Below are 14,985 nucleotides of genomic sequence, written 5' to 3'. Positions count from 1 at the left end.
TGTGTTTGCCCAGATTCCAGTCTGCCTATAACACGCCATGCCATGGATTCCGGTAAATCACGTTGTTGAGACATCCTCAAGTCACCTTGTCTCAAAAAAAAATACTGCGCAATCGAATTTCACAGTTACTGCAGTAAAACAGACGTTTCTGCAACATCCCGATTTCTGCCCTTATCTCCTTTTTCTGGTTTTTGATGTCATGAACTTTGATTTGCATATGAAGTTTTCTTCTTCCGTTTCTTGCTAGGCTTTAAATTATGGATGATTCATTTTATGTTACTTATCGGTATACATCTTTGCGTAATTTTGTTAAAACCATGTGCTTCCCTAATTGTTTTGAGCAGTGTAGTTGCAGCCCTGGTCCCTAAGAGGTGATAGACATTAAAGGGTGGGGGAGTCATGATGATGATGATAATTCATATATATATATATATATATGCCTATGCATTAGTTCAGTCGGCATTGACACTGGGGGGGGGGGTGGCAATATGATCCAACCCACACAGGTAAAAGGCTTATATCCCGGGTGGGACAGAGCCCGGGTCATGTCTGGTCTGTTGGGGTGGCAATGCTCGAAATGACTTGGGTACAACTTTACATTCAATTTTTCTCCATTGTAATTAGTTACAAAACACAATTATCCTTGCATACACAAATTACTTAGACTTCCACACACACACAAGTGGTGAAACTTTTAGCAAGAAAATGTTGATTCAAACAAGTGAGATAATAGAAAAAAAATTCCAAAATCTGCACCCAAGTCACCCCCTTTAAAATACTTGAACATTTACTTAATAAAATATAAAACTTTTTATTCTTAAAGAAAATAATGAGAAAGCATTCTATTTAGGTTCACTTACCTTACCAGTGACTTCCCTTTCAGGCAACATTTTTGTAGCTTGTCTGCAATACCTGAAAACTCATCATCTGTAAAAGAAAATCTGTTGTCACCAGGGTTGTGATCGTTGTTTTTGCATTGGATATTCGTCGTGACATTATGCATTCTCTGGAAGCATGGATTCTCTGTGTTCGTTGTTACGTCTTGACTCATTCGCCATTGAAAATCTTTCGCTTTCGAGTCTTTGCTAATTTGGGTTTGCAGTACGAGTGATACCAGCTGAGGGTCACTTAGACGAACTGTGGCAATTTCTTCTGAGCTCCTTGATTTCAATAATGACAAATTTTTGCTATCATCTGTGTCGTAAAGGCAATTGGGCAAGCATTTATTCTCGGTGTGATATTCGATGAACTCACACGGACCCGCTGCTATTGACCTCGATTCCTTGATGGGCAATTGATCAGCTTGCTGATTTCCCAGAGCTTTTTTCTCTGCTTGCAGGACAGAAACTCTGACCTAGAATCACAATTGAACAAAAGAAGTTCTAAGACAGTTTCACCTTTTCTAGATTTCAAAGTGCAATTTATTTATTGTCATTCTTGTCACTTAATGATAACACTGCAAAAAAAACCCTTTTTCTTTATACATGGGTAAAAGTTATTTCTGTGTTTTTGCTTGGTGTTATGTTGTTTATTTTGATTAACTATTAAAGTTTAAACATTTTAGGAATTTAAGAATTTGACTAGGGACAGCCTTGAAGAGAAGTGGATTTTCCATTACTATCAAATACCATTTACACTTATACTATCACATAAACCCAGGTTTGAACTTACCATTCCTGAAAAGACAAACATTTTCAACAAATAAACAAGACAGAGAACCAAGCTAGACATTCCATTTTTTGTTATCATAGATCCAGACTTAATTTTTCAGCAATCTTAAAGCCCCCCCCCCCCCCACTTAAGAAAGAGAAACAAAATCAAAAAATATTCCATTACAAATATTACACGAATTAACAAAGGAACAATGAAATTAGAACAGTGTACGGCAAACTGAAAGCATTACTTCCGAGAGACAAAGAGTTTTGATCAAAATTCATGTCCTAATTTAGGTGGGGGGTTTAAAAACATTAAACAAATGATTTTTGTTTTTAAACACTTGCGGTTATGAGAGAAGGGGACGACCGTCTTGGAGATGGTCTTTGGGAACGAAGTCAAACGGGAGAAAACATTGTCCTTGAGCTGGTCGGTGAATCCGGGAACAAGAAAGTGACTGTGAACTCCCGACCGAAAAAGGTTGACGGTGCATGACCGAAAGGGCTGATGAATCATAGTCCTTGAGTAGGCCGGCTGTGGTATATTTGGATTTGGAAACAAAGAATAATGACAAATATATGGGCAATGCATGACCCCCCCTTCTGTAGTTAATTTATAGCGTGAAAAAACATGATGAGAACTATCCCGGGCCCCAGGGCTAGAGCCATGTCAGCCCCCCGCCTTGTGGGGGGGGGGGCATGAGGCAATGAGACAGACTCAAGACATGCCGCGCGGCCGTTTCTCCAACTGATCAATCAAGGGTTCTGTTTTAGCAGGGTTTTTGGCTTTCCAACTGAACATCTTTACTCTACCAAATGTAAACAAAACATTGTGTTGCCACACACTTGAAATTAAATAATAGTAAATAATAATGATGATGAACTACATAATCGATATATCATAATAGAGATATATCATATTCCTCCCCCCTTTACAAATTGAGCCTATCTGGAGGTTTTATACTTCTTCGGGTTCGTCGCAAAGCTAATGGTGTGTCTGGGGACTTCAACACAGGATCATGTCCTTTAACAGGAGTTGGTTGTGTCGTGGTTGAACTTTCCACCTCTGGTGATGGAACATCAGTGTCTTGAAGTGATTGCACTGGTTCAGGAGTTCCCTCATGTGATGGTGTGTGATGTTGATATTATCGGCGGAGTCAGTGGCGGATCCGGGGGGGGGCGCGATCCCCCCCCTCCCTCATGTGATGGTGTGTGATGTTGGTATTATCGGCGGAGTAAGTGGCGGATCCGGGGGGGGGGCGATCTTCCCCCCCCCAAGAGCCTTTAAACAATAGGTGAAGGGGCGATCGCCCCTCCCAAGAGCCTTCAAGCAAACATAACTCCAGTTACCTCACTTTTTTTCTTTATTAACCCTTAATTTTTTAAATTAATTTCCTTTTTTTTCCTCAAAGTTCCTTTCCCTAAAATTTGTGCACTCGAAGAAGTTCCACCTTGAGATTTCTTCTGCTGGTAAGGTCGAAAAAATAAAGAAGTCATAGCTGGAGGAGGGTCAATTGTATTCCCACCAAGATTCTACAGGGATTCCATGCGATTCGGCCGTCACGCTGCCTTTTCGCTGCAACATACCCCTAGCATCTAAGGGCTCGTGCAGAGAGGCTAAAAAATGTATACCCTTCAGTTTTCTTGGTAACGCCATCCGGCACAAGCCATCCAATAAGATGAATCATCGTTTTCTAGCCCTTGTTATCTTTTTTTCTTAAATTCAGTCCTGAAACACGCAAGCTTGACGTGGATCAAAAAATGGCCATATCTTCGAAAAAAAACTGTTTTCGGTATGTAAAAATTTTAAAATAAATGGGTGCTAAGAAAATTAATTCTATTACTTTTGTAGCACATCTGGGATTTTCCCCAGAGAATGAAGATACATTCGCTTACGGATTCACTGATAATGACATTAACGGGGAGTTCCCCACAGGGTTAGGCTAACAAGGCTCAGGACGATTCTCATCATTTTTTGATTTTCACTCTACAAATTCATTATACTGGGGCCTGAAAGTACGAAAAATCTCAGCAAAGCCCCTCCCCCCACCCTCAAAAACGTAGCTCAAAAGCCCTGCTGCAGAAGGTGAGCATTTGAACACACACACATAGCTTCTCTATAATATCTATGAAAATATAGGCCTCGGCCCCATCTAATAGTTAAAACCTTTATAATTTGAAATAAGTACCTGGATTAAACGTTATAAGTGGATCCTGCGTATAACGCTTTTCCAAAATCCGCCATAAAAGTCGGGACCGAAAAGTCGAAGATGGGACCACGAAAATGAATCGCACTAAGCGGGAAAAGGTTCTTAGAGCAGTGCCGCAACCTGATGCTTGGTCAGCATCTTGGTGTCCTTTGTAATGTTAAAAGGCAGGTAAAAGGTTGAAATTCGCCCCCCCCCCTCTGGTCCAGCACCCGGGGCACCATACCTACCTCCTCTTCCCAAGTTTCGGCCTTGAGGAACGTGTAACAACGTACGAATAAGTAGAATCCACTACATAAAATTGATTGTGTGGTGTCGGATGTTCTGTGGGAATTAAATTTGACCACAAAAAATCTAAATCTCTGAAATTTAAATTTCAGACAAAAAATCTGAAAATTAATATTGTGCACTTGATAATCATAATTAAATATTAATGAAAATCATTCCAATTAGCATGAAAATAAGCTTTTGCTATTTAACGTATCTGTAGCGAAAAACTGTTTTTGAATAGGTTTTTGACACTAAATATACTCTTAAATTTTTCTTAATTATGCAGACAAATTAGTACCCACATATTTTATTGAAATATGCGTCCATTATTTCTTGTTATCGAAAACAGTCCATACTTGTTTCAATAACTTTTCAATGCTATATTTTCATATTTAAAAACATTTTCATATTTTATCTTGACGTCCTATTCGAATAAGCAAGGTTTACCATTTAGTATTTCGTGTATTTGTGTTTCCAAGATTTTATATTTCCTGATTAGTAATTCTCTGAAACTCGTGCTAAGGTGGTTCCAAATTAAAGTTTTCATCCTTTATGAGTTGTTTATTTGAAACCGAACCAGAGATTCAGGTTAGGAGATTGAAAATAATTTTGATGTTCAGTCAGAAGCGCATTTACGGTTTTGCCGCCTGTAGGCTACACAAATTTCACCGCCCTTCTTCCACTCTAGTCTAATTTTCTTGACTACTCTATCCACGAATTTTCTATCCCATGTTATAGCCCCCCTCCCACTCCTGCAAGTACACCTGTGTTAAAGTCACTCTTTTAAAGGTCCGTCCCACGAGAGTTTGCTAGGGAACGTTGGGTAAGATAATTAAAGTTAAAGATAATAAAAGTCTTTGTCAGGATCCGCGGTCGTCTCGGGCCTCGGGGAAGCAATAATTTTTATGGTTTTCAATACAAAGGCAGAGGAACAAGCGTCTTCCTTTGTGAATGACCGAACAAGTACGGATTACTTCACGCCGGCTGTGGTTTTTGCAGGTCCAACAAAGACTTTTATTATCTTTAGACTTTTATTAACTTTAATTATCTTACCCAGCTCTCTCGTGGGACGGACCTTTTAGTCATTTACATGTTTGCACCCTGTTTTGGTCACACACGTGTTTGACGCTGGTTTTGGTAATTTTTTCGTTACTTGCACGCGCTCTAGACAATACTGTCTTAACGCATTCTCCGCGGGCGGGGGCCTCAAATGCAGAGAGGCCTCTGGTTTAAAATTTTAAAAGTAAACATATCTCGCCAGGTAGGGGGCTCAGAAAAAAATTACTTTTTCGGAGGGCCCAGTATACGCTTCTGACGGCTGACTCTAGGCCACTCACTGAACTGGTCCCTCACTCTTTATCTCACTCATTTGTTCATTCACATTCTTACTCACGCTCTAGGTCACGCTTTTGCTCATTCACGTGCTCGCAAACTCTCTAGGTCACTCATTGACCCGGCACTTGCTGTCTGGGCAGAGGTGGGTTTATTTGAGGGTTATAAAAATTTCACCGCCCTTCTCCCATTTTGCTAATTTTCTTGGCTACTCAATCCTCAAATTTGCCGACCTTCTGAACTTGCCGCCTTGGGCTATAGCCCACATAGTTCTCCTGTAAATAAGGCATTGTCTTCAGTAGCGGGGCATGAGGATGGTTAAAATCAGTTGCAAAAAAACATTGAGGGGAAAAACTGAAAAATTACCAGCAAAAAAAAAAAAAAAAGGCTGATGGAACTGAATTTTTTTAGAACTAATAGAGATATAAATTATTAGTACAGTAGACTCGATAATCTGGCACATATCACACCAGGGTGTACTGGGTTAACGAAATCGCCGAATTACTGCAAATTGATTGAAAAAGTCCATTTAAATAACAAATTTCTGCTCATAAACATGTGCGCTCTATGTTTTCCTCTTCTATGCTCGGAGAAAACCGGCCTAAAAACAACGGATTACTGGAGAGATTATTGAAAGTCTGACTCTATACGTAGTAGTATGGGAAACTTTATTTGAAGACAAAGATGGGTTTCAGACGCAAAAAATTTTCATAAATCGGGTATACAAAGCTGGAAATTTGTAATTTTTTTAATTTTGTCGTCTCGTTTGAAAATTATAAGAGGTAAATGAGGAAGTTAAAGGTATTATTTGTAAATACAGACATGTCATAAATGGGTGTTTTACTGTGTGTAGTACTTATTTTCATTTTAAAAGAGGATACAAGTTCGGTGTGCTATAAAATTGTTCACAGGAAGACAAATTAACTGTCTAGAACATGAGTAACTGAAAGAAGACTGCTTAATGTTCCCTATACCAATCGCCAAGTCCTCGAAGCGTATACGTGAACACGAAAAGTTGCTGTAGTGAGCGTATCTCGGCTTTGGATGCTTGAGTTTCCAGCAGTGGTTCCGAACCTTTTCAGTGCATACGCCAAGCAGATCATGAGTAAATACTAAACAAGGTATTGAGCGAAACAAGAGGGACCATCTTAGGGACCCCACGGATGGAAACAAAGTCCCTTTGGTCGGGTCCAGTGCCGAGTGGGGAGTACTGAGCTGATATGAATTAGTACGAGACAAGCAGAGCCAATTGAGGGCCCCACATGGATCTGCCGGCAAATAGATAGAATTCTCTATCGAACGAGACAGACCACAGAGGGTCACCTGGAATAACTGATGTAAACAAAGCTCATTTGGCCGATCCCATCACCGGCATTCAAAGTCTGAAAAGGGAAAACATCTACCCTGTTTTATACTGAAACGGAAACTGCCTTATCACGGACCTTACATATGAGAGGACAAAAGCTGCGCCGCATAGGTTCAGCTTTTTATCTTAAAGCATGCAGTAATTTAAAGTTTGAGCGCTCAAACAAGCTCAGTACGACCCGTTACGAGTAAGGGGGCTGTCATTGTGTGTGCGTAGTACCTATTTATTTGATAACTACTTTGTTGTTGTGCGTCAAGTTCATGCTCCCAAGGGTTTAGCTGACAGGGCCGGGGACGATTCTCATCATCTTTTTTGTTGTTTTAAGCTATAAATTAATGATAAAGGGGCCCGTGAAAAGTCTGGTCTGGGAACCCACTAGAGGTTTTAGCCTAAGGGCCCCGCTATAGGATGTGGAGGCCATGGTCAGGGCTTTATATAATTTTTTTTCCTTCAAATGTTCAAGGATCGTCTAAAGGGCCCCTTCAAAGTTTGCGTAATAGCCGCTCCGCATTCTTCTTTTCTCTCTCTCTCCCCTATATACCATGAAGCCTCTTGACCATTGGCTGGCCATGGCCACCATTCTGGCTCACCAGAATGGTGAAGCCTCTTGACCACCTGCAGGCAATTGACTTTGGCTGACTTTCTTTGCCTCCTCTCTACTTTTCTTTTCCTTCTTTTTTTGTACACGGCCCCCCCCCCCCCCCCACAGAAAACGTCTTCCTCCCATATGCTTCGAAAGATCGTAAGGGGTGAACCTTGACCAATGATGTCAATATTAATACTAATTTGTATCTACGTAATCCTCATCACCCAATGGAAGGATCTTTCTTTGAAACCGGACTACCAATTAGAAATAGGGGGTTGGTACCCCTCAAAACTTTACTTTTTGGAATCTTTGAAAAAATTGAAGTAGATTGATTAGTGCAAGCTAGAAATCAAGTTGAGAAAAAGATGTAGTTAGATTTTTGTTTTTAGACACAAATTCGATCAGGAGCGGCGATCATCCGTGACAAAAGGGATGGAGGAAAGGCAGGAAAGAAATTCTTACCACATTTTTTTGTAAATTAAGGAGGTTTAATTAAAACCTAAATTATGAGGAATTAACAGGGGGCAGATGGCGAAATTAGGTGTAAAGAGTGATTAAAAGAGAGTTATTCCAACATCAAGTTAAAATTATTATAATTGAACATATAGTATTCTGTCTATGTATTATGCAGAATTTGGTATCGTGGAAATGGTTTTTTTTTATTGACTTTTTATTTGTGTAAATATAACTCGTTCTTTTCATATGATCATTTGATTAAATATTAATTGCTATTGAAATTTAACTGATTCTTTCTTTCATGAGTCATCGTTTTATTCTAAATGTATATTGGACCACTAGGAGCCTGGGTTAATCTAGATAATTACATATATATATATATATTCTTCCAGTGGTTCGATATAACACGATACAGTATACTGTAGTTCCCAGTGTCTGGAAACAATAGCACCAAAAACCCACTTTTTATATGGAGATCTGTAGTCTCTTACAGCCGCTTTTTGTCCCACCTCGTAAACATGATCAAGAAATGCAACTCTCTTTCTGGTCTTTGCCTCTATTTCTCTATGTCAGGCCGTGATAAGTCCAATTTCGTGTGCAATTCCCTTTTCAAAAATAAGGATGCTGGACTATACCCAGTAGAAACCCGAGGTGCTCTTCTATAGGCTAGAAGAAAGAAATTGAGAGCTTTCTGTTCGGGTAGACAACACTTTTGGCTATTCCCATGTTCACACACACCTCTAGGTCACTCTTTTAATCACTGATTGATCATTTTTGTCGTACCAGGGTCATTTTCTGCATACAAGGACTAATTATACCGGGACCTGCAATATATTGCCGATTCCGAGAGGCAGCCTTTTTTATACTCACTGAGAGGTTGGTGCGCTAACCCCTCTATGTGAGACTCCCTGCGGTAGCAATTTTTTTCGGTGGTCACGTCGCCGTTTCTGTTATGCCCATGTGCCAGTAAAGTTTCTGACAAGAACGAACCGGGTATCGAACTCGCGACACCTGTAACATCCTTTGGTATATTAGGCGAGTATCTTATGGAAAATTTGAGAACCCTTGATGCAAATCCTGTGAATTGGTCGCATTTAAAAATTTTAAATACACACTAACACAAACTGCCATACATGCACCTCGTCCATATTTTTCTGTGGAACTTCTAACGAATTGGTACGTATATGTTGGAATGTGCACGTCCATGTTGTCAAACTAACGTGAAGTTTGCTTCTGTGGAATGCGTGTTATATATACAACTGCTGTCTTGATCTATGTTTCGAACCATGACTGAAGTGTGATGATTGAATATTTATACCGTTGTAAGGACTGTTGCTCTCTGTTGTGAGACTTTTTAACGGGGACTCACATTGTAAATACACACTAATTGACCAGAATTTACTAAAAGTCCGGTTTCGACTGATTGAAATCTGGTCACCCCTAGATATGTCAAGATGGAAAGATGGCATAGCAAAACCTAAATTCATTCAAGACGTCATCGAGATTACTTTTCATTTTAGGTAGATCCTTTACGTCTCAACAGGCAAGGATTGCCCAATTACAGAGATGGACAAGAGAAGAGAAATACAAAAACACAAGTACAACAAACTACAAAAAGAAAAAGATAAAAACGAGTGGAGCAATATTTAGAAATATATACGGAAAAGCATAATAACATGAATATTCAATACTCACATATAACTTGTTGTTGCAGTTCAGCTGATCCGAGCCATCTAGTCGTGTTTGCTGCTGTTCAGATGTCACATTGGCTGATGGAGGTTCGGTGGCCACAGTGGAAGATGGGAATTCATTTGCCACAGCCAAAGGTGATTGTGCGTCTGTTGAGTCTGTCTCCTGGTTCTGGTTTGGAAATGAGAAGAAATATGATTCATATCAGATTAATTTTTCAATTGTTATCACTGTGCTTAAATCGGCAAGATTCAAGGGAAGTTCGCCCCCCCCCCCACTCTGATTTACGAACCATCCGTTTGTAATGCTTAAGTTAAATACAGTAAAACCTCTCTAAAAAGTCACCTTCAATTAGGATACCTTATTCCCTCAATGCATTAGTTGACCTGGAACAGATCCAGGGTGATGTGTCGGGAGGGGCGACTTTTTGTTAGTTGGACTTAGGTATGTACCTTCTTCCCGCATTTTACAGGACAGACAAATTGTTTCCATATTATTAAATTACTCTAGACAAAGAGGGGCGATCGCTCCCCTCCTCTGGATCCGCGCCTGAGGGAAGGCAGGCACCTTCAGCTATGAATGGAGAGGAAGCAGTCATATTCAGTCAGTGCCGCAACTGGAAAACAAAAATTAACTTCGTAGGAAAGGGGGGGGGGCACAGTATTCATTTTGGCGTACCCCTCTCCGTGATTTTGAACGGAAAACGGAAAAAAAGAATAAACTTGACGTCGTTCCTGGCCCAGCGTTCAGGGCATCAGACCCCCTTGCCTTCGGGGGTCTACAGGACCGCATCTAGGGGATGGGACGGTTTAGAGAGATATAGATGGCTTTTTTCTCAGCCAGAGATATCAAGGAAACATAAATGTAAAAAGCCATCTATATCTCTCTAAACCGTCCCACCCGGGGGCCATTTCCTGAAGTTAAGAGAGGCTACTAATGCCTCTACTTCAGCGCCTCACGACACAGTGCGTGAAATTAGGAAGGCAGATTCATGTGTCTCCAGTGGTGTAGATGGTAGCATGCTTGCCCGGTATGCAAGAGGGCCTGGGTTCGAGTCCCGGCGGAGACGTGATGACTTTTCTTTCCGAGCTCACCTCAGCATAATATCCGGAAAATAAATGTTTCCTTGATATCTCTGGCTGAGGAAAAAAGCCATCTATACCTCACTGTATGTTCTATGCCCACTGGGGACAGGACGGCGGTGTTTATTCGTATGGTTTGATTTGTAGAACAGTTCCTTGTATTTCTGAACATCTTCTCGCTGCGAGTCCAGCTTCTTTTGGCGCTGAATCGGCGTTCCTTTAGCCTCTGGCGTCTTCTTGTGGCCGGGATGGGTCGATTGCATTAACTCGACGGTTAGAGGTTTGATCATAAAGTGGTATTTTGTCCGCTGTCCTCATCACTTTGCCTTGCATTATTTTACGGAATTTGCTAAAACGCATCACTGATACCACACATGTCACGAATGCATTAGTCCAGCACTGTATGCCATAATGCCTTATTAGGTTTCGCTGGTCCCTTGCAGCTCATTCCTGAATATATGACTGGATTTGACTTTGATTTAAGAAAATCGATTCAATAATAAATAATATTTCAATAGGCTCTTGCGTTTCAAGCCAATATAAAGATATCTTATTCTTGATTTATTACTCCAAGGCTGAGGCACATATGCAATGAAGAGGCCGTAAGCAATACTCGAAGCTTTCTAGCTCGAGCCTTCAAAGCCGTTAAATGGAACTCTTAGGATAAGAGGAGGCCTTTTGATTAATAATAATATGGCTCCAATGACGAGGAGGCCCTGATTTGCACTATATAAATCGAAATTCGAGTAATGGCAGAATTTCGTACAGATATGAGATTAATCAACCCGATTTTCGTAAATTAAGTTATAAACAGAAATGCAGAGCGACGATCACTATAAAAATGACACATATTACAATCAATCGACATTGGCCTAAGCTGAATCATAAAAGTTCGCAATGGTCCAACTAGAAGATGGCCACCATGGCACACCGCGCCGAAATCAGCAATTCAATCGGAGAATCTTACAAACACGTCAATCACATAAAACTTTCATTGTAGTTTCTTTGAAAAAAAAAATAAGCAATATATAACATACCTTGGCGTATTCGTCGTCGATTTCCTTCTTCTCTGGTGTTACAGCACAAACTTGTCTGAATGCGAAAAAGTTCAAGATACACGAAATCCCCCTTCGCATCATTTCACGGCACTTGAGGGACCTATTAATACATTAATAGAATTATAAAAAGGTTAATACTTAACTTAATTTGAATAATTTTACCATAACTTAATTTTAATTTAGCGGAAATCGGATCCCCGAAAATTTTTACGTGGAGAGTTCGAAAGTTTTTGTGGTATAAGAATTTTGGTTATAACTTGATTAAAGGGACTTTTTACCCTACAAAATCTAAAAGAAAAATTTATCTTTGAAATCTTTTAAAAAGCCAAGGCGTTATAGAGTCATTTTTAATGTATTTCCAAATCTTTATTGTGTTATCTCTGAAATTGAAATGTCTGTGACGCAATTCGATCACCTGATCACGTGAATGCTCACTTCAAAATTCTTATGCTGCATGGTAGATACATTCGTGTAAATCAAGGATACACAACCTCCGGCTCACGGGCCAAATACTGCACGTCAAGGGGGTTTCATCCGGCCCGTGAAAGTTGTTCCGGTTGAAAAGTATCAATACTTACACACAACATGATAAATACCATGCCTAAGCTGACTATATTTATTTCAAGAAATACGGGATATCGCCTAATCAAGGCAGGGGAAGTTGCCATTCCAAGTCAAAAAATTATTAAATGCAAGTAAAGTTGCCAATTGCAGCCAAAAAATTATCAAATGCAAGTTGATAACTATCTCTAAAATTGCTGAAAATCGTCAACAGCGGAGAATGATGTATTCAATGATGAATGATTTGTATTGGCAAAACTGTAATTCACAAAAAAAAAGTATATGAGAGACTGCTATAATATCCTGCGCTGTGTGTGTCCGGGTTTTCTCTACATACTTGGCAAAATTGAAGAAGTGACAAACCATTGTAAAGACATACCCACGTGTGAAAGATATTGTTTGGGAACCATGGCAACCAAAGTAAACATCCCGAAGTCATTGTTGAGGCCGAGAAACCATTGTTTCCCGGCAGTTTTATGCCCATTTCGGGCATCTGCCCAGCTCTGACGAACTTTTAAAGTACCCTATCGTTGAAATCAGGTACTGGTCATAACGAGGCTGTTCTACAGAACAAATTTTTCAATATTTTTCCAAAAAAAATTTATCCTTTCTGCCGTCTCAACAGCCTCATGGCTCCAGGGCAAATTGAAAGAGGACTTCCTCACCACCTCTTAATCAGGGGCGTACGCAGGATCGACCTTTTCACGAAAAAATGGTACAAAAATTGTCTTCGCGAGAAATTTTGAGTTATCACCCTTCAAAAAGCATCAGAATTAACAGAAATTGGTTAAAGTAACACATAAGGGGCCGTTCAAGTATTACGTCAGCAAATTTTTAGCCATTTTTGACCCTCACCCCCCCGTCAGCAAAAGTAAGCTAAACTCTGACCCCCCTTATCAGCAAAATTTCGTCAGCACTGCCCCCTACCTCCTAACACATATTGGTGGGATCAGAAATGTACGCGGGAGGGGGGAGGCATGGGAAGCTCGTGCGCCTCCCCCCCCCCCCAGACGAATTTTTTTTTTTTTTAGATGTAAAAACATTAAAAAGAAATTAAAATTTCGCAAGAAAATGCCTTCATATGTTATTATAATGGATTTCTGTTAATTTCAATGCTATTTAAAGGGTAAGAACTCAAAATTTATCTTTCAAGAAATTCATTGCGACCCACCCTTCTAGTCGTTAATTTATTTACATAAATTAATCAAAATTGAAAATGGATAAAAATTAACGCAAATTTAGGATGGATAAAAATTAATGAAAATTCAGGATTCACATACATAAAAATTTAGAATGTAAGAAAATTCAAAATTTAGAATGAATCACACAATTAATAAAATTAAATTAAGATTATTATATAATTAACAGAAATTGGAATGAATATAAATTCCGAAATTAATGGAATTTTCCCAAAATTAATTTCCGATATTAATCCCATAATGAATGAAAATTTGGAACTTGTGAAATGTTAAAACAAATGAAAGGATTGATCACAATTTAAAATTAATAAATAATTCTATAACTGCAGAAAATTCATATTTAATGAAAAACAACTAGGCTAATGAAACACCAGAATTAGTGAAATTAATAATTAAATTTCATATCCAATGAAAAATTATTCCTCTATCGATCGATGTCTGTGACGCAATTCGATCACCTGATCACGTGAATGCTCACTTCAAAATTCTTATGCTGCATGGTAGATACATTCGTGTAAATCAAGGATACACAACCTCCGGCTCACGGGCCAAATACTGCACGTCATAATTACACGTCAAATATCACAATTAATGAATATTCAGAATTAAAGCCAAATCAATCAATCAACCAATCAATCAATCAATCAGCTAACTTAATCAATTTAATTAATTAATCAATCAATCAATTTAGACCTACTGGAGAAATTCAAAGCCTTGGAAAGAACAATAATATTTAATAAAAATTCAGAAAGAAATTAAATAATTCAGGAATCAATTAAAGAAACAATTGATAATACCGTGTTTATGTAAATAACTTTGATATTAAACATTTTTCATAAGAGAATACGAACTCTATCAAAATAACGGTTTAATTTTTAAAAAGCCCCTACCGAATACAAAGAATCGTGCACATGCAACACGAAATTCTGCGGCTCAACAGCAGCGACTACGAACTTTTTGAACTTTGGATTGTTTTGCTTACATAAAATTTATCAATAGTAAATCCCCATTAATTTCTGATATGTATTATGCATTTTATACTATTTTTATGTATTTTCTTATTATGTATTTTAATACATAAATTCTCTCATTCAATTGTATAATCTCACATTACTTACATACTCTGTATCTTCTCATTATTGAATTTTGTATATACACATATTTCCCCAATTGAACTTTGACCTGCATATGATGTACATGTGAAAAAGCTGTAAAAAAAAAAAAAAAAGAGAAAGAAAGAGAGAGCGAGAAGACTGTTTTTGAACTTTGGATTGTTTTGCTTACATAAAATTTGTCAATAGTAAATCCCCATTAATTTCTGATGCACTGAGTTGAAACAGAACTTTGTTACCTGTATTGCATTTTTGGTGTTATTGCTGGGGGGTCACGACTCCCATGTGATGCTTTTTCCCCCATTCAACTTCGAATAGATGTTGCTAACTGCAGATTGTGTGACCTGCTTCTGTGAACTGTGGTGGCATTTGCCTGTTTATAGCCAGATCATGACTTTTAACCAATTTGACCAGT

General features: G+C 38.9%; 1 protein-coding gene and 1 non-coding gene across 5 annotated transcripts in view; one reads left to right on the top strand and one right to left on the bottom strand.

The window, feature by feature from the left end:
- The window catches only part of LOC149088100 (uncharacterized), an 84,320-nt gene extending 72,368 nt beyond the window's left edge, over positions 1–11,952 (bottom strand). The window contains exons 1-3 of one of the 4 annotated variants that reach the window (XM_089244336.1): positions 11,678–11,952; positions 9,565–9,729; positions 861–1,354 (exon numbers count right to left, since the gene is read on the bottom strand). In XM_089244336.1, the coding sequence (XP_089100462.1) occupies positions 861–1,354; positions 9,565–9,729; positions 11,678–11,779 (761 nt within the window). In that variant the 5' untranslated portion in view covers positions 11,780–11,952. Of the gene's footprint in view, positions 1–860; positions 1,355–1,671; positions 2,481–9,564; positions 9,730–11,677 lie in introns of those variants that run through there. The other 3 variants (XM_089244353.1, XM_089244344.1, XM_089244362.1) reach the window with 3 other exon arrangements.
- On the top strand, positions 10,554–10,627 carry TRNAT-GGU (transfer RNA threonine (anticodon GGU)). The gene has a single exon. It is a non-coding gene; the product is annotated as a tRNA-Thr (tRNA).
- Positions 11,953–14,985: the final 3,033 nt, after the last annotated feature.

This window comes from Pholcus phalangioides, unplaced genomic scaffold (genome assembly GCF_987345545.1).
Source record: "Pholcus phalangioides strain wild (caught in Gottingen) unplaced genomic scaffold, Ppha-v1.0 ptg000003l_1, whole genome shotgun sequence".
Taxonomy (NCBI): Eukaryota; Metazoa; Arthropoda; class Arachnida; order Araneae; family Pholcidae; genus Pholcus; species Pholcus phalangioides.
This window is presented reverse-complemented; position numbering and strand designations above follow the sequence as displayed.